The sequence below is a fragment of the Larimichthys crocea genome, chromosome XXIV (genome assembly GCF_000972845.2).
Source record: "Larimichthys crocea isolate SSNF chromosome XXIV, L_crocea_2.0, whole genome shotgun sequence".
Lineage (NCBI taxonomy): Eukaryota > Metazoa > Chordata > Actinopteri > Sciaenidae > Larimichthys > Larimichthys crocea.
The window spans coordinates 12,092,736-12,108,826 of NC_040034.1; the positions used below are offsets into that span (position 1 = coordinate 12,092,736).

The 16,091-nt window shown below is 39.8% G+C and overlaps 4 protein-coding genes across 14 annotated transcripts; 1 reads left to right on the top strand and 3 right to left on the bottom strand.

The window, feature by feature from the left end:
- The first annotated feature begins 181 nt into the window (after positions 1 to 181).
- On the top strand, positions 182 to 3,394 carry gstz1 (glutathione S-transferase zeta 1). 3 transcript variants are annotated; one of them, XM_019254753.2, is made up of 9 exons: positions 182 to 395; positions 724 to 775; positions 865 to 932; positions 1,397 to 1,477; positions 1,567 to 1,692; positions 2,242 to 2,317; positions 2,399 to 2,451; positions 2,535 to 2,584; positions 2,770 to 3,394. In XM_019254753.2, the coding sequence occupies exons 1-9, from the start codon at positions 366 to 368 to the stop codon at positions 2,894 to 2,896; spliced, it is 663 nt and encodes a 220-aa protein (XP_019110298.1). In that variant the 5' UTR covers positions 182 to 365; the 3' UTR covers positions 2,897 to 3,394. The 3 variants fall into 3 exon arrangements, with proteins under 3 accessions (XP_019110298.1, XP_019110301.1, XP_027130718.1); XM_019254756.2 differs by lacking the exon at positions 182 to 395 and adding an exon at positions 501 to 635; XM_027274917.1 differs by lacking the exons at positions 182 to 395; positions 724 to 775; positions 865 to 932 and adding an exon at positions 1,108 to 1,233.
- Positions 3,005 to 6,883, bottom strand: zgc:163014 (acyl-CoA-binding domain-containing protein 4). 2 transcript variants are annotated; one of them, XM_019254733.2, is made up of 13 exons: positions 6,680 to 6,883; positions 6,418 to 6,588; positions 6,239 to 6,344; positions 6,012 to 6,134; positions 5,581 to 5,694; positions 5,316 to 5,493; positions 5,112 to 5,234; positions 4,762 to 4,949; positions 4,464 to 4,660; positions 4,287 to 4,378; positions 4,143 to 4,197; positions 3,818 to 3,915; positions 3,005 to 3,644 (listed from the first exon to the last, which is right to left on the bottom strand). In XM_019254733.2, the coding sequence occupies exons 1-13, from the start codon at positions 6,739 to 6,741 to the stop codon at positions 3,415 to 3,417; spliced, it is 1,737 nt and encodes a 578-aa protein (XP_019110278.1). In that variant the 5' UTR covers positions 6,742 to 6,883; the 3' UTR covers positions 3,005 to 3,414. The 2 variants fall into 2 exon arrangements, with proteins under 2 accessions (XP_019110278.1, XP_010732194.2); XM_010733892.3 differs by having other exon boundaries at positions 5,112 to 5,240.
- A 1,398-nt stretch (positions 6,884 to 8,281) lies between these two features.
- tmed8 (transmembrane p24 trafficking protein 8) lies at positions 8,282 to 11,206 on the bottom strand. 3 transcript variants are annotated; one of them, XM_010733890.3, is made up of 6 exons: positions 11,029 to 11,206; positions 10,569 to 10,680; positions 10,349 to 10,436; positions 10,173 to 10,266; positions 9,696 to 9,989; positions 8,282 to 9,586 (listed from the first exon to the last, which is right to left on the bottom strand). In XM_010733890.3, the coding sequence occupies exons 2-6, from the start codon at positions 10,676 to 10,678 to the stop codon at positions 9,369 to 9,371; spliced, it is 804 nt and encodes a 267-aa protein (XP_010732192.3). In that variant the 5' UTR covers positions 10,679 to 10,680; positions 11,029 to 11,206; the 3' UTR covers positions 8,282 to 9,368. The 3 variants fall into 3 exon arrangements, with proteins under 3 accessions (XP_010732192.3, XP_027131056.1, XP_010732193.3); XM_027275255.1 differs by lacking the exon at positions 11,029 to 11,206 and having other exon boundaries at positions 10,569 to 10,702; XM_010733891.3 differs by lacking the exon at positions 11,029 to 11,206 and having other exon boundaries at positions 10,534 to 10,671.
- Positions 11,207 to 11,668: 462 nt separating this feature from the next.
- On the bottom strand, positions 11,669 to 14,850 carry noxred1 (NADP-dependent oxidoreductase domain containing 1). Of its 6 annotated transcripts, none has more exons than XM_027275109.1 (6): positions 14,344 to 14,448; positions 13,806 to 14,049; positions 12,651 to 12,831; positions 12,417 to 12,571; positions 12,094 to 12,292; positions 11,669 to 11,989 (listed from the first exon to the last, which is right to left on the bottom strand). In XM_027275109.1, exons 1-6 carry the CDS (start codon positions 14,347 to 14,349, stop codon positions 11,824 to 11,826), a joined length of 951 nt encoding a protein of 316 aa, XP_027130910.1. In that variant the 5' UTR covers positions 14,350 to 14,448; the 3' UTR covers positions 11,669 to 11,823. The 6 variants fall into 6 exon arrangements, with proteins under 6 accessions (XP_027130910.1, XP_027130911.1, XP_027130913.1 ...); XM_027275110.1 differs by having other exon boundaries at positions 11,670 to 11,989; positions 13,806 to 14,028; positions 14,344 to 14,452; XM_027275112.1 differs by having other exon boundaries at positions 11,672 to 11,989; positions 12,651 to 12,828; positions 13,887 to 14,049.
- Between the last annotated feature and the right edge of the window lie 1,241 nt (positions 14,851 to 16,091).

Below are 16,091 nucleotides of genomic sequence, written 5' to 3' on the forward strand. Positions count from 1 at the left end.
CTGTGGGCGGGACTTGAGGGAAATCTGAGGCTTGCTATTCGCTACCGTGTCTGCACTACCACGAATAGCGCGGCCTGATTGGCCAACGTGTGGGTGGATTCCATCCAATCGCCAGTTGCGATTTTAGATAATCCCGCCTCAGCTATGAAACTCGGCTAATCATTGGTTAAATTAATTCCACAGTCGTCCATTTAGAAAAGTACACAAGTTGACCTGCGAGGCGAGCTGGCTCCGTTCAGACTGACCCGGTTTAAACTGCGTTTGTGAGACATGTGATAGAAGACAAGGAGGTGACTTTGCTGTGCAATATGAAGGACATCTTCTCCTAAAAAAAATAAATAAAAGGCGATATCACAGCCACAACAATGCACGTGTCCTTTGTTAGCCTCGCTAAGGTACTGTAAATAATAACACTGCTGGCTGTGTGTGTGTGTGTGTGTGTGTGCACTGTGTAATGTGAACCATATGAAGCCCAGATGTTGCTTAGTCATGGACCAAAGAGTAGGTAGGAGGGTTTTTAGGAGCACATCCCATTGGCTGCTGGAGGGAGGATGAGGCTGCTGCATTAATCTGCAGGAAAAAGTTGATTCAGTCTAGTTGAGGGAAAAGTAAAAACTATGGCAACTCAAACCAAGGTGAACCAGCAGCAGACACCAGAGAAGTTAGCAGTGTGATGTGTCTTTTTTTAAAATGGACTTAAATGTTTTGTTTTCTATCTTGCAGCCTGTTCTTCATGGGTACTTCAGGAGCTCCTGCTCTTGGAGGGTTCGCATTGGTAAGTCATGCCACAAGCGTTTGACTGTTTAAAGCTGTTTGTTTTTTTTCATTCATGCAAAGATGTTGATTTAACTTTTTGTGCACCAGCTTTTGCTCTTAAAGGTGTTGAATATGACCAGGCTCCAGTCAATCTAATCAAAGATGGAGGTCAGCAGGTACGTGTAGTGTGGATTCACAGAATCCATATTGATGCAAAGATGACCTACTGTACATGGTAAAGAGCATTAAACTGTGTCTTTAAAAGGTCCTGTGTGTACGATTTAGGAGTCTCTATTAGCAGGAATGGAATACAATATTCATTAGTATGCTTTCATTAGTGTATAATCACCTGGAAATAAGGATCGTTGTGTTTTTGTTGTCTCAAAATGAGCCTTTTAGATCTACAGTGAGATGTAGAATATGTTAGGCGGCCCAGAACAGACAAACGAAACACTGATCCAGATGTGGCCTTTTTATGTGAGTTTGTCCTGCATGCTTGGAAGAAGAGGGCGAGGAGTATTCATTTGGTTGCAATCTGCAACTTTACTGCGAAGTGCCACTAAATCCTACATACTGGACCTTTAAACAAACAATGGGCGCATGTACATGTTTTTAAAATCCTCTAAATGTTTCACTCAAGCTTACACAGCAGTACAAGGCAATAAACCCCATGCAACAAGTGCCAGCACTGGAAATAGATGGCATCACCCTCTCTCAGTCAGTAAGTCCCAAAACTCTAACCCAAGTAATTCAAAAACATATTTTAGTTACGCTGGAATAATACTGAAAATTGTACTCATGCTCACACAGCTGGCTGTGATCCAGTACATCGATGAGACCAGGCCGGGACCTCGGCTTCTTCCAGCAGACCCAAAGAAACGTGCCCAGGTTCGGATGATAAGTGACCTCATTGCCTCCGGGATACAGCCTCTGCAGGTGAGAACAGTGCAGTCTGAATGATTTACAAAGTCTAATTTAAGATGGTTTGGATTACAAAAGTACAGAGCCTGTAAAGTCCCAAAGGATGCTATTTTTTATCTTGTGCGCAAAAGACAATTTACTATAAATTCATATGCATCTCTAAAGGCTTCAGATGCACACAGCCACCATATAGCAGAGATAGCTCAGCTAATCAAGATTTATTTTTACCTCAGAATGTCATATCACAAGACTAAGGACTGTTTGGTGGAGGTTTTGAACTTTATCAATTCAAACTGTTCACTCAATGGTACAAGCAATTATTTTAAGTCTTAAACAAAGCCAGGTTGCAGCAGGAGCCCAACATGAAAGACATCATAGAATTGCAACCTAAACATCATCCCAGTGAGAAAAAACAAACAAAAAAACACTGTTTTCAGTGTGATTTTCAACATCTGTATTTTTATCTTGTGCACACAAATAAAATAATAGCAGCGTCTGGGACTTTAGGGGCTCTGTACAAGTGTCAGTGGTTGCAAGTTCACCATTTTCTTCTGGATGTTTCAGAATTTGTACGTGATTCAGAAAATGGGAGCAGAAAAGATGCAGTGGTCTCAGCACTTCATTGACCGTGGCTTCCAAGGTTGGTGGAAGTTCATCTTCCCTAGTATAACCTGCAGACTCGACTTACTTTACAATATTTATGTGTACCTCTCTCTTCCAGCTCTTGAGCCCATCCTGAAGCAAACAGCAGGGAAATATTGTGTAGGAGATGAGGTAAGAGCATGTCCATCATGTAAAGCATGACAGTGTGATATACAGCAGAAAATGTTCATCTGTCTCAATCGCTTATCTTTTAGATATCCATGGCAGACATCTGTCTGGTCCCACAAGTCTACAATGCAGAAAGGTATGTAATCAGACATTAATACTGAGTCACCCTGAACTAGAGATTAACATGAATGTCATGACATTTTGTACTTGATAGAGTTAAAACGTCTTACATTTTTATTTCATTTACAAGAGATCCACAAAACCCTGCTGAACTTTAAACACCCTGTACAGAGAAGCCCTCTATGTCTTTAATCTCCGCAGGTTCAAAGTGGACGTTGACCAGTATCCAACTATCAAAAGGTTAAATCAAGCCTTACTTGAGATTGAAGCTTTCAAAGTGAGCCACCCGTCTCGCCAACCAGACACACCTGCTGATCTGCGTGCGTAAAACAACAACTCAGTGGTTCCAGAAGCAGCCGTGCAACTTTGTAAATTGTTAAATAAAGTTATGTGAAAATAATCTTTTCTGTGCTTTTACTTTAAATAACATGGGAACTTTGAGTTAAAAATATTTATTAGCATTTTGACTTTTTAACCCAGTCAAACATTTTACCTTAATACATACTGATGATGTGGGGACAAGGTAAAGGACATAAAGTAATGTGTGAAAACATGCAGACCAGAGATTTGTTATGCAAACGTGCAAAACCACTCAGCTCACTGCTTGCAGCATAGTCTGCTTGGAGGAAATATGGACAAACGTTAAACAGAGGAAAAGGAATAAAAAGGAAGCTATCTGCAGAATGCATCATGCAGATACTATAACACATAAAGATAAAACAACCAAATACAAATATAACTGTCACAGATACACTTAGAGGTGCCGTCATTCTTCTATCACAGAAGCATCACAGCACAGACCACAACACCTCAGCTGTTTAAAAATGTTCCTCCCTAATGAATCCATCACTTGTCACCAGGAATCTCCACTGTGCACTTGACTGTGTCGTTGTAGAAAGCGCCGGAGCAGTCTGACCCACCAAACACCAGCAATGAGCAGTGGACACCGACATTTTCGCTCTGCCCGTGCTTCTCAGCGTCTATTACGATGGAGCAGCCCAGACTGATCATGCTGTGTCCTGCACGAGGCTTGGAGCAAAGCAGAGGAGATGCTACTGAGCTCCACATGTTAGTGTCTGGGGAGAAATCAAAGCAAAAGGGATTCACTGCACGCAGCAGATTTCTGATGAGTCAAGGTAAAAAAATCTGGCGTGTTTAACACCAACCTTTAATTTTAACAATTAATGCAATTAAACAGATCAAAGACAAATTTAAGATATATAATCCGATGGTGGAGACACAAACTTACCAGTATTGAAAACATGTAGGTCCTGCAGGGCTCCGATTGCACTGCAACCTCCATAGACTAAAATCCTGTTGTCTGAAACTGGTAGAGCTGCATGAAACCTATGCATTTAAGGGGGATTCATATGTACCATCATTCATACCATTATTCATTCTAAAACAAGTTTTTAATGTAGTGAACAATGCAGAAAGACGGCATACTTTTCTCACATATTGTGTTAAAGCCCATGAAATTCACTTTCAGTTCTGTCCATGCAAGACACCAAAAATATAAAGACCAGATGGCTACACTGACGACATCTCTCAAGGTTGATTAGTTCTGTACTCACCCTCGAGGCAGCGGTGGCATGTTCCCACACTTCACAGCTGTGTACTCCATGAATCCTTCACTCATTAAGAGAAGATAAATAAATATCCATTTAAATCTGGACACAAATTTGCTGCATAATGCAGCTACTAAACCTTCATCTTACCCAGATCTAGAATGTGGAGATCATTAAGGTAGGTAGCGGTCTTCCTTCCACCAAATATGATCAACTTCTGTGACATCAATGTGGCAGAGTGTCTGTTTGATGAAAAAATTAACATGGGATCAATATTTAAGACAAATAAAACAGAATGTGGATGACAGTTATTTTGAAAAGACTGACCCAAATCGAGGTAGAGGTCTGTCCCCCTCCACGATCGGCTGGTACCAGAGTTCAAACTCTGGATTAAAGATGTACAGAGCATTGCTGCAGGATTTATCTCCAGAGGAATGACTCGGCTCAACTCCACCAAAGACAAAAAGCTCTTTCTTATAAAAGGCTGCAGAATGATAGGCCAAATTTGGAACATTTCCTTTCGCCTAAAAGCAAAAGCAAAAGAAAGTGTTTATCTATACCTCTGGTCGAATATTTGAAAAGAAATTAAGAACTACAATATATGAGTAACTTGCAAACAACTCACAGTGACAAGCTTCCACTTCCAGGTCAGAGTATTGAGTATATACAGCTCACTATAGCGCTGACCCTCTCGCAGGCCACCGTACACGAAGACAGACTTGGAGTCTGGGTCATAGGATGCAGAATGTCCTCGGGCGCATGGTGGTACAGGTCCAGAAGCAGCAGAGTTCATGGGAAACCAGAAGTCATTGTCTGGAAAGAGGGTACAAAAAAAGTTCAATGTACAAATATTTTAGAGTTTAAGTTTGCCTTAATTCCTCTTAAATCCTCGCTACTAGCAAGCTGCCTTACTCTGTGGACTTTGATCAATAATTAATATATGATTAAACAAATCATTCAACCAACTCCACAGACCTAACTCCAGCTTCCACAGGGAGTCCTTGCAGTAATTTTGATCATCTGTCTCCCCTCCGATGAGGATGGCCGTATCAGGGTCACTCAGACACATCGTGTGGCTCCAACGCTTTGATGGACACACTGAAACTAATCATGAGCTCTGTCAAAACCTTTTATGCATCAGATGTGACCATAATGGTGGTTCTGTTTTTAGTTTCTGACCTTGTCTGTTCTCATTCTTTATCTGCACAGCCATTTCTTCTTGGCTGTCCCTCCTGGACAGCCTCCTTTTCTTTGGGGTGGAAGCCTGGTCTATGTCCTCTGCTAGGCTGTCCATGTCCTCAGAGCTCCATGTCAGGTGGCCTCTCTTACTAATGACTGTCCGCCTGGGTGTCTTGTTCTTTTCAGTTGCACAGAGTATAATCACAGAATATGTTACTTACCATACATGCATGCAGATGTTTATATTCTCAAGCCGGACTCTTACCGTAGGCCAAACTGGGGGCCTATTTTCCACAGTGTAATCAGTGGTGTCAATTTTATTAACTTGGATCTCGGCAAAGCAAACGCTGTCACCCAACTGGGAGGAGTTGGTCGTTATCTGTAAAACAACAATGAAATGTCACATAGAAAATTCAGATAAAACAAAACAATTTTAAATCTTATCCACATCTTCTGAAATTCAAAAGGTTTTCCAGGCCCTTTTCCCTTAAATTCAAGAAGGTTTATTAGCTGGGATTTTTTTATAAGAAGCTCACAGACAACAATTAAAGAGAGATGTTTGAACAGTTCTCGGTTGTACTGCATTTTCAATCCCTTGTCTTTTTACGTCTACTGACACCTTTGATTTTTTTTTTACACCTCATATTCATAAACTTTCAAGGATTTCCAAGGACCCATTGGAACTATGTATCTCACCGTTTCATTTCCAGCACCTTCGGGTAATGTGCAAGAGAGATCGGTGGCGTTGTGCTGATCTGGGAACAGACATTTCCTTTGAACCAGGGGAGTGCTGCTGAAGACACTGGCTTCATCCTGTGGCTGGTCGCAAGTCATTGCATGGAACAAAAAACAGTGAAAATGTAAAATGGAGTCTTCTAAATCTGGAACATTAACCAATATTTTCATTATGATTTCTTTATCACCTCTCCGCACATTGTGAGCACAATCTTGCCATAAACTCCTCTCCTGCCTCTCTCTGCTGCCACTGTGACAATGTCAGTGCTCCAGTCACCTTCCCAGGCAAGACACCTTCAAAAGTTCAAAATTTACCAATTTAGACCAATTTCATTTCTTTTGTGTGAGAAAATTAGCTTCAACGTACCTTGCTTGTGCTGACATGGTCCCTATGTTCTGGACCGGCACTTCTGCACTGACCAGAACATCTACTGATATTGTCATATCACTGGATTTCCAATCTCCAAGACCAAAGATGACCAGGTGTTTGGGAAGAGGTAGTGGGATGTGGACTTGAAAGCACCTTCGGTTGGATTTGCTGTGGACCGAACAACATGTTTGACATGATTGAATTGTTTGAGTGTATAAACGGCATGTTAAATTTAAAAGAAAAAAAAAAAAGGGCCTACCTAATAAACTGGCGAGGAGCGTCACGCAGGGACCAAAGCACGTAAAAATTCAGCCTCCCCATTGTTGTTTCACGGTATTCTTCTCGTCAACACGCTGAGACACACGCAGAGAGATAAACTTCGGTGCGACGTTGAGCTCAGGTGAACACTCCTGATTGGCTGAGTCGAGCTCGAGGCCGGTGTGAAAACGCACACGTGAGACTGCAGCGCAATTAATTTATTAATTACCAGAAAACAACACATTGAAACACTTGGATACGTTTAGTAGCAATACTCTATATGTGTACAAGAATTAAAAAAAAAGAAAAAACAAACGATGAAAAAAAAATGTTTTTATTTATCTCCTCCGAGTAATTAATGTCACCTGTGCAGAAGCGCATCGTGAAGTTAGTTTGTATTCAGACATTATTTTTACCAGCAGATCCACAGATCACAGCTATATATGCCTAAATGCGTTGATATATACTTGTTAATTTGGTCATTTGAGGCATTTTATTAGGTGATCTCATATTTAATATTCTATATTATTTATTTTAGTTTTATTTTATTGACCAATTGTTGAAGTGAAATAAAAACGTCCAAACGATTACAATAAATTAAAACACTATAGTTTTACTTGAAAAATAGTTATATTGTTTATATTTTTAGTAATTGATTTTTTTTTTTTAATCTTCCTTATATTCTTATATTGTTTATTTAATGTTTGTCATGCACCAAAAACACCAAGACAAAAACATCCTTGTATGTGAAAACCTACTTGGAACCTACTTGGCAATAAACCTACTTCTGATTTAACACAATTAATTACTAATGAATTGAGTAATCTTTTTGACTTCTCTGATAACCTTTTACATTTTCTCAGTTTCAGGACTCTGTAGTGGTTAGGTTGGCCTCCCTTGAGTACAGTATGTATGCAATGGGGCTGGAACTAGACACTGAAAATACTCTCATTATACGTAATGCAGTTTAGTGCAACAAATCAAACTCCAGTCAATCAGAGTTTAATCAGCTCCACAGACACATCAAACAATGCATTTAAAAAAGTACTAGATTGTACTGGCTGCACACGTGTAGACAGTAAAAAAATATAAAACATAAACTTGAGTGTATATGGAATGATTGTGGAATTTATATCTGCAAGAAAGATTTAAGTTACTCCTGTAATCACCTTTAAAGTCATTCTCTAACCTAAAGAATCTTTGACTTATAACCAAAACATATGTGGAGTAGCATCATAAGAATAATTTAAGAATATGTTTTATCCTACTGCTTTTAAGAAATCAGTAAAACATGAGTGACACTTGATGTAACTCTACATTCTGACTGGCCTTTGGGGAGGGCTGAAAATAAACCTGGTTTCATCAGCACCTCTGTAACAATTACATCAATCCCCCAGTGCCACAATTTAATGGAAACACATGGGACCATCCTGAAGCACTTTCTAATCCTGGATCAGCAGTGAGACTGTTATGAAATGATGACGTCTCAGGTGGAATAGACAGATTTTGTTGGCTGGAGAATACACATCAGCCGCTCTCAAATATCCAAACTATCACCTACTAATCACAGTGCTCATACGAAGGATCCCACATTAATCACAAAGAAAGCTAGACAATCTTCTCTTTATTGTGGAATATAAATTTCAAGAACAAATCATCATCATAACGTACAGTAAAGCTACAATACAGTAAATGTGTGAAGCTTTAAAACCAGTTGCTTTACACTGTCAAATCTGTGACATCTTTGGGAACATGCGCACAAATGAGTTGTGGTAGAAGCTCTGGTTTTTTAACAGGATGGAACAAGGCTATTCAACACATGTAAGTAAGCCTGATGCGCCGAGGATATTAAAACAAACACACTGACCTTTACTTACATAGACCTGTGCACAAAATACATTTAGATGAAACATTACAACCTGCTCGGTCCTTCGAAACAGCAAATTAAAAGGTGGGAGGTGAGGCAAATGTAAATATTGAATCTACTATGTTACATAATAAGAGCTTTATGTGATAAGGGATGACTTTTATTTGTGTCATAAAAAGCACATTTTGGAAAACTCTTACCACTTGCTTCAGTACATTCAACATATCTTTTACCAACACGCCACGACGACAGTAGATAGGTCTGTGCACAGAGTTTGTATAACTATATTCTCCATCACAACATGATTCAATTCAAAAACACACATAAAAAATAAGTTACGCTGCAAAGCAGGAGGATAAATACAAGTAACAATAACAAAGAAACGTGAGCAGAGAAGGTGCACGCGTACACAAACACACACACAAATCTTTAGAGCTGATTAAGCACCTGCACGAGCGAATTAGATTCTGTGCAGGTGGTCCCTGATCGCTGCTACCATAGAAATGTTACTGCTGAAGACAATATATGTTTTTATGAGGGGCAGTTGACCAAATAGCACAGTGCATACATGGGAACATATGCAAGGCTTCTTCAAATATCTACCAGCAAGACATTGGGAGTAAATGTTACGTTCAAAACTATCTGACCGTGTACATGAATTCAACATGTGGCAACACAAGCAGATAGTGATAAAAAATAGATATGCCTATGTTTAACCTTTTATATTATAACTTCATCTTTTTCTAAGCATGGAATCAAAAATAGTTCATCGATCTTAAGAGCAGTCTGGAAAGTATACATTCATAAACAATAAATTGGCATCTCAGGCACTGTAATAAACCCTGTAGTAAAGAGTTTTATTTCGCCATAGTGAGTAGGAGTTGTCAAACTTCAGGAGGTAAGTGCCTTCACCTGGGAATTCGTGGCTCCCCCCATTCACGGACAAGTGGCTGTCCTGGCGGTATACAGGTAAGATTTCAGCCAAGTTTGAGTTGGTCTGAGTTTTGGAGCCCTTCTCGACATCTCCGTTACTGACATGCCCTGCGACAAAAAGCACATAAACCACAAAGTCAACACACGGCCTCCAATCCTAGATGGAGAAAAATAAATGAAGAAGACGCTATATTTAGGCAACACAACACAAACTGACCTTCCAGCTCCTCCTCTTCGTCTTCGTCATCACTTGACTCGCTGATGTGCACAGTGATAGACCGGTTCGTGACAGGAGTCCAGTCAAAATATATGCCAAAGCCAATGTCATAGCCGTCTGTAGCGAACTCCCAGCAGACTTTTTTAGCCTCGGGAACAGTGGGTACATGAACTGTCATGATGTCACCTCGATACACTGTCACCACGCTGTCCTCCTCCATCCGAAGCTTCGCCTTCAGCTCTTTCAGTGCAGCAGATGTCCACGTCTCTGGGAGTTTCAGGGGTGGCATCTGGGCTGCCATCAGCAGCAACAAATGGTGTTTACAACGAGCACGACAGCAACTCTGATAACTATTTATCAAGCTTACATAAAACTTGTTTTTGCTCGTAGTATTAGTAAGATCTATGAAAACTCTGACTCCCAATCGTAAATAACACAAAGCAGCAGTCATGATGGCACACTCAGCAGGTCCCTTACCTTTCATCTCAGCGGAGAGCTGGCAGCTCCCAGCGCTGTTGTTCTCCTCGCCTGCTTCCCCAAGGACCAGCTCAGCGGGGGCTTCTTGATTATCCTCAAAATACATACACACAATACTAATGTTATAGCTTAGATGATATTATATTGCACTTCCGACACACTTAAATATTAACTACCTCAGCATGTTGCCCTGATTCCTCCTTGGTGTCATCCATGTCAGCTTGGCTTTTGGGCTGGCTCTGTGAAAGGTCTGTACTCTGGAGCCTGTAGGACAGATCGTATAACAATACATCACAATATTTCATAAGAGTGCACACATCAGGATGCCAAGAAGTACAACCAGCAACGCGTTTACTCTTACAGCAGCTTTTACAAGCAGCAGCAGCAGCAGGCTACCTGTCCAGCGGTCGGTTGTCGCCCTGTTTGGATGTTATTCCGGGAAACGATGAGAAGGATAGTGATGACAGCCGGGACTGGAGCTCTGATGTGGCCTCTAATGTCTCCATGGCTGTAAAGACAAGACTAACACCTCAGTCTGCGTGGCTGGAAAAAAAAAGATGAAACCCCGCCTCTCCCAACCTCAGGCAGGGAGGGAGGGAGGACAACATCAAACTAACCTGCTAACGCAGATAAACTAACCAAACAAACAAACACGTGTTTGTGATAAACACAACACCAGCTGCTGTGTTCATATTTAGATATCATGTATGCATGTGTCATGAACTCAACCTGGCTTCATCTCCATGAACTGCCTGCAGCTGGCTCTGGCTGGTTAGCTCTCATGCTATCAGACGCTAACTACCGAGCAAGCGGAGAAAGTGTGGCCGGAGAAGGTGCGAGGTGAGGCGGATCTTACCAGAGCGTGAACGCCGATAGTCTGATACCTCGACACGATAGATAATATATTATATATATATATATATTATTTTTTACTTTAATCTAAATCAGGTCATCAGGAAATACACCTCCATATCCTGCAATCATGTGACGAGTCTCTCTCTCTCTCTCTCACGATGCTGACAGGAAAAAACAAACCCGAATTTTGACACTTCCGTGTTTTGTCGAGTTTTACCGAAAATCTACGAATCTGAATGTAAACATATAGACTGAAATATATATACCACTAATAATAACAGATTAACACAGACACACCGAGTATTTTACACATACACACAGTGTTTTATTTTATAAATGTTTGTATGTATATGTATATGTGTGTATATATATATATATATATACACACACATATATATGTATATATATATATATGTATGTATGTGTATATATATATATATATACACATACATACATATATATATATATACATATATATGTGTGTGTATATATATATATATATATTATATTTTCTGAATATTGAACGTGTGATTTGTTGATCAACGTTCCTGCTATGAAAATAAATATAGCACAAATGTCTGAAAATCTTATGACATTAATAAATGACGCATGCATGTTTTCATTTTTTTTTTTAAGTCATTTATAATGAAATGGACACTGCATTGTTCAAATTTTGACCATACCGGTGATTTATGAAACGCCACAGATGACTTGAAAATACATGTAAAAAATAAAAAATAAAAAAGTGCAGCCTTTAAATCTACACCTATGCCGAGCATCTTTAGAGGATATACGGTTATGTTTTACATGAGAGTTTAATATGTGATTTTTCTGGCGTCTCCTCCAGCAGTGATTTGTATGCTGCAGAGATGCACTGTTGCAAATATTTGTTGCTTGATAGAAAGCGCAGCAGTGGTGTTTCCTTGGTCTGCACAACAGTGAGAGAAATCCATGGAAAAGGCCTGTGAGGAAAGAGGAAAAAAGTAGAAGCAACTCATTGAAAAGCAACAGATTGATCCATTTGACTCAATGAAATATCACATGAATATTCAGGGTTTGCACTCACTCCTCTGTAAGAAGGGAAGATGTATACGATGAACTGATGAAACTCTGTGCGTTTAATTCCACAGTGTGTGGATATTTCTCTTTAAAGAGGCCGTTGATCAGAGAGAGAGCATCACTGGATCCCAGACCAGCACAGGTGCAGATATTTAGCAGGCTGTACAAGACCGCACACACCCAGTTCAGACCCAGAGAAATGCCACCTAAATATGGGAACCACAAGTCAGCTTAAAGAATTATATATTATGTAAACTCAAGGGTGAAACCTCACTGCATGATGATTTCCTGAACACTTTATATAACAAGTTCAAATGCAATGAGACATACGACTCATAGTAAGAGGACACGATGCCTCTATCAGCAAAGGATCCGTCAATGCTGCGGTCATATGAGTGCAGGACAGCCACACATCTGCAGTGTCACAAGCCACAAAGTCATACTGTGGTTTGAGAATGAAGTCGTGTCCAAGAAGCTGTGCCAATCTGAAATAAAAGATAAAAGCAGAGGCATTCAGTGACTGAAAATCAAACAAACAACCAGGCTGGATGAATGCGGTGGTACCTGGTGACAGGCACAGCAGAGGCGAAGCTGTACACAAGGCAGCGCTTTGACAGGTGAGAGCGGATCTCAGCACAGACTTTGGGGAGGTGAGAGGGCAGACAGCAGAGGAACAGAACATCAGCCCACCGGGCCAGTCTGGGATTGTCGAAGAAACATTCAACTCCTGTTTGCACAGACTCTACTGGAATAACGGAGACAACGAGGTAAACACAAGCACATGATCTTATTTCTTTAAGATGTAAGCTCAGTGTGCAGTTTAGTTAAATCAACTCATGTTTAATCATTAATTTATCAATCAAAACTCACTCTGAGCATATTAATGTTTAACGGCTGTCTGTGTTAAGTCCGTACACAAATATGTTTCTCTGTTTCACACACAATAGTACAAAACTTTTATTTTATCTGATCCTATTTACTTGAATTTGACTTTATATATTTAGTAGAGTAAGAGTTTTACTATTTACTGTTAAGAGTTTTTTGTTTACTGTCTACTTTATATATTTAGCTAAGAGTCTATTGTTTATCTTATATTGTATTCTTTTCATACCTCCTTTATTTTGTATACAAGTGTCTGTATGCTACTGGAAATTCAATTTCCTTGAGGGAGTCATCCCATAGGGATCAATAAAGTGCAGTCTAAGTATAAGTATAAGTCTAATAATTACTGGTATAGTCACCAGATAACAAGCCCTTACCCATACTTCAGATACTTTTTCTAAACTATTGACACAGACTCACACCTACAAAACACAACTGGCCAAATTGATAATTTTCTTCTCAAAAACACATTTTCTTAAATATATACTAACTCTTCATTTCTTTGTCTGCACACACTAACTTTACCAAAACACTAGAAATCTGACTCAAAAATGAAATTATTCTGTCAAAGAATAACACTTGTTTTCACTTCACAACATGCAGTCAATCAAAGTACTCCAGGTTTCAAAATACTGGCTATTACAAAAACTGAAAACTGAAAATAGACTTTTATGTTTCAGTTTTACAGGTATTTGCATGCAATCCACCGTTTTTACACTAAATTTCTTGGTTGGGAACATGCAATCCACCGTTTTTACACTAAATTTCTTGGTTGGGAACTGTATATCCACAAGCCCAGATAAAAAGGGGGGGAACTAAAGAAAAACACAAAATTACTGTATCTAATCTCTGCGATCTTCAGGGTTAGCCCACATGTTTTCATCAACATCGCATCTGATATTATCCAAGGCGATGCACCTGGGATAAAACCGCTTGGTATGTCGGATCCACCCTTGGCAATCATCAACTGTGATGTCCCTGCAGCCAGCATCCATGGCTTCAAGGAGGGACATCTGGTCATGTGGCTGATGGTCATAAACCTCCATGCAGAATAGAACTCCTGGGGTTGAGGAAAAAGTATCTGAAGTATGGGTAAGCGCTTGTTAGCGGTTGAAAAAAACTGTATTATCAGCTGAGATATATTGTTTTTGAACTGATATCATTGCAGAAGCAGAGTTTTTTACGCTGTATCTAAGGTTTGGAATATTGTTTTTGCTATGTTGTGCGTTAACATTCGTAAATTAAAAACTGTAACTTGCAGAAGAGAAAACACAATGCAGTTCCAGTACACAAGCCAACATACTATTACACAGTGGCTGATTTAATGAGTTTTGAACATTTGTGTCTCTTGAAGTGACTTATTTGGTGTGTGTACCTGCATTTTCTGGTCTTTTACTGGAGATCTTAATGTGTGATGGTTTGATGTCAGACTTTTCAAGGAGGGAGAGGAGCAACTTTTTCCCCATGTGACCCATCCCAAGTATCCCAACACAGAGGTCACTGTCTTCTCCTGGAGAGTCTGTGATGACACATCTAAATGTAAAATCAGAATGATTTCAAACAGACAGACAGTCATTGTAGAGTATTTCACTTTAAATAGACCTGCATTACCTCAGTGACTGGACCAGTTTACACAGGTAAACTGCGTGCGCGCACCCGCAAAATGTCAGTCCAGCCGAGCGCGCGCGCAGGTGAAGTAACTGTCTCTCATCTTCAGTGAGTCCGGCATCAAAAGACAGACTGCTCAGATCAGCACCCACATCCACCATCGTCCACAAACGTCTCACAGGGGGAAAGATGAGAGGAAAGTGGACAGTGACAAACTTTACAACACTGGAAATCTGCCTTGCTCTCCTGTTGCCATGGCGAAACGACAACTTCCGTCCGTTAAGGCCAACATATTTCAAAATAAAATGTTTAGCGTACTGTTCAGAATAAAAGCACATTGAATTAAAACAGAAACAGAACAGAACATCACCAACTATTTTTTATTTTATTTATTTATTTATTTTATTGAGCATCTGCAATACACATACATAGCACAAGGAGGAGAGAAGAAAAAAAAACAACACTATCCTTGAACTAATACACACAAAGAACCTCACCAACTATGACTGATTTATTTATTTATTTATTTATTTATTGCCTACTACTCTTAAAGGTCCAGTATGTAGGAGTTAGTGGCACCTAGTGGTGAGGTTCAGATAACGGCCAACTGAAAGTTGCTTGCCTCACATGGAGAATGAAGCCAATGTGGAAGTGCTAAAAACTGTAATTTCTCAAGTGGCCACTTGAGACAGTCTCCATAAGCGCCCATATAAAAATGTCTTCACGGCAGAAATAAACATGTTTACAGCCTGGTTCAGAAAACAGTTTTGGTCTCTATAGCGAATTTCCATGTTCATGACAACTGTACGGGGTGAATTTTTTCTTAACTCACCCATTCAAATTATATTAAAGTTATACATAATTAACAGCATGGCCGATTTGATTGACAATGGCTAATTAGAGCACCCAGGCGTCTTTCGGCTGGCCTCAGGTCCACCAAAAATCCACGTCTTTGCCAATATTTAGATTAATCAGGAGGCCAATCCAACATCCAACATGGTGGCAGACAACACTGCATATTTTGGGCTTCAAAACAGCGCTTCAGAAACCTACGGATGTCACTGAGGCTCTGTCCATTCTTTATACTGTCATTGCTCACACCCCCCTTTAAAGAGAAACTATGGTAGAAGTTGTACTCCATAGAACCCATAGGACCCACACCCTCTGTAGATATAAAAGGCTCATTATAAGGTATCAAAAACACAAAAACATTTTTCATTTTCTGGTGATTATACACTAATTAAAATACTCTTATGGATATCATATTCCATTACTGCCATATTCTACCAATAAATCCCCTTGAACCTTTAAGACTGAGACATCAGAAATACATATGTAAGTCCATTATAATAGACCCTTTTCACAGCAGGCTGGCAGCAGCTCTGGCATTGTGCATGCTCACCCACTGACAATGGCTGAGTCATTGTTCATGATCATAGCTACACCTGTGATTGTCTTGTTTTGACAAGTTAAAATATCTGCTTTGAAAATTATGTATTTAAAAAAAAAAAGAAA

Excerpts from the sequence above, each read along its gene's own strand:
- gstz1 (XM_019254753.2), top strand. The coding sequence starts at position 366 with ATGCACGTGTCCTTTGTTAGCCTCGCTAAG. Across the intron at positions 1,693-2,241 it reads CCGGGATACAGCCTCTGCAG|AATTTGTACGTGATTCAGAA; the intron begins GTGAGAACAGTG and ends TGGATGTTTCAG. Across the intron at positions 2,318-2,398 it reads CATTGACCGTGGCTTCCAAG|CTCTTGAGCCCATCCTGAAG; the intron begins GTTGGTGGAAGT and ends TCTCTCTTCCAG.
- zgc:163014 (XM_010733892.3), bottom strand. The coding sequence starts at position 6,741 with ATGGGGAGGCTGAATTTTTACGTGCTTTGGTCCCTGCGTGACGCTCCT. Across the intron at positions 6,345-6,417 it reads ACCATGTCAGCACAAGCAAG|GTGTCTTGCCTGGGAAGGTG; the intron begins GTACGTTGAAGC and ends GAACTTTTGAAG. Across the intron at positions 3,916-4,142 it reads ATGCCACCGCTGCCTCGAGG|GTTTCATGCAGCTCTACCAG; the intron begins GTGAGTACAGAA and ends TTAAATGCATAG.
- tmed8 (XM_010733890.3), bottom strand. The coding sequence starts at position 10,678 with ATGGAGACATTAGAGGCCACATCAGAGCTCCAGTCCCGGCTGTCATCA. Across the intron at positions 9,990-10,172 it reads GCTCTCCGCTGAGATGAAAG|CCCAGATGCCACCCCTGAAA; the intron begins GTAAGGGACCTG and ends TGCTGATGGCAG. Across the intron at positions 9,587-9,695 it reads CGAAGAGGAGGAGCTGGAAG|GGCATGTCAGTAACGGAGAT; the intron begins GTCAGTTTGTGT and ends TTTTTGTCGCAG.
- noxred1 (XM_027275107.1), bottom strand. The coding sequence starts at position 14,737 with ATGGTGGATGTGGGTGCTGATCTGAGCAGTCTGTCTTTTGATGCCGGA. Across the intron at positions 12,572-12,650 it reads TCTGCTGTGCCTGTCACCAG|ATTGGCACAGCTTCTTGGAC; the intron begins GTACCACCGCAT and ends CTTTTATTTCAG. Across the intron at positions 11,990-12,093 it reads TCTTCCCTTCTTACAGAGGA|GCCTTTTCCATGGATTTCTC; the intron begins GTGAGTGCAAAC and ends CTTTCCTCACAG.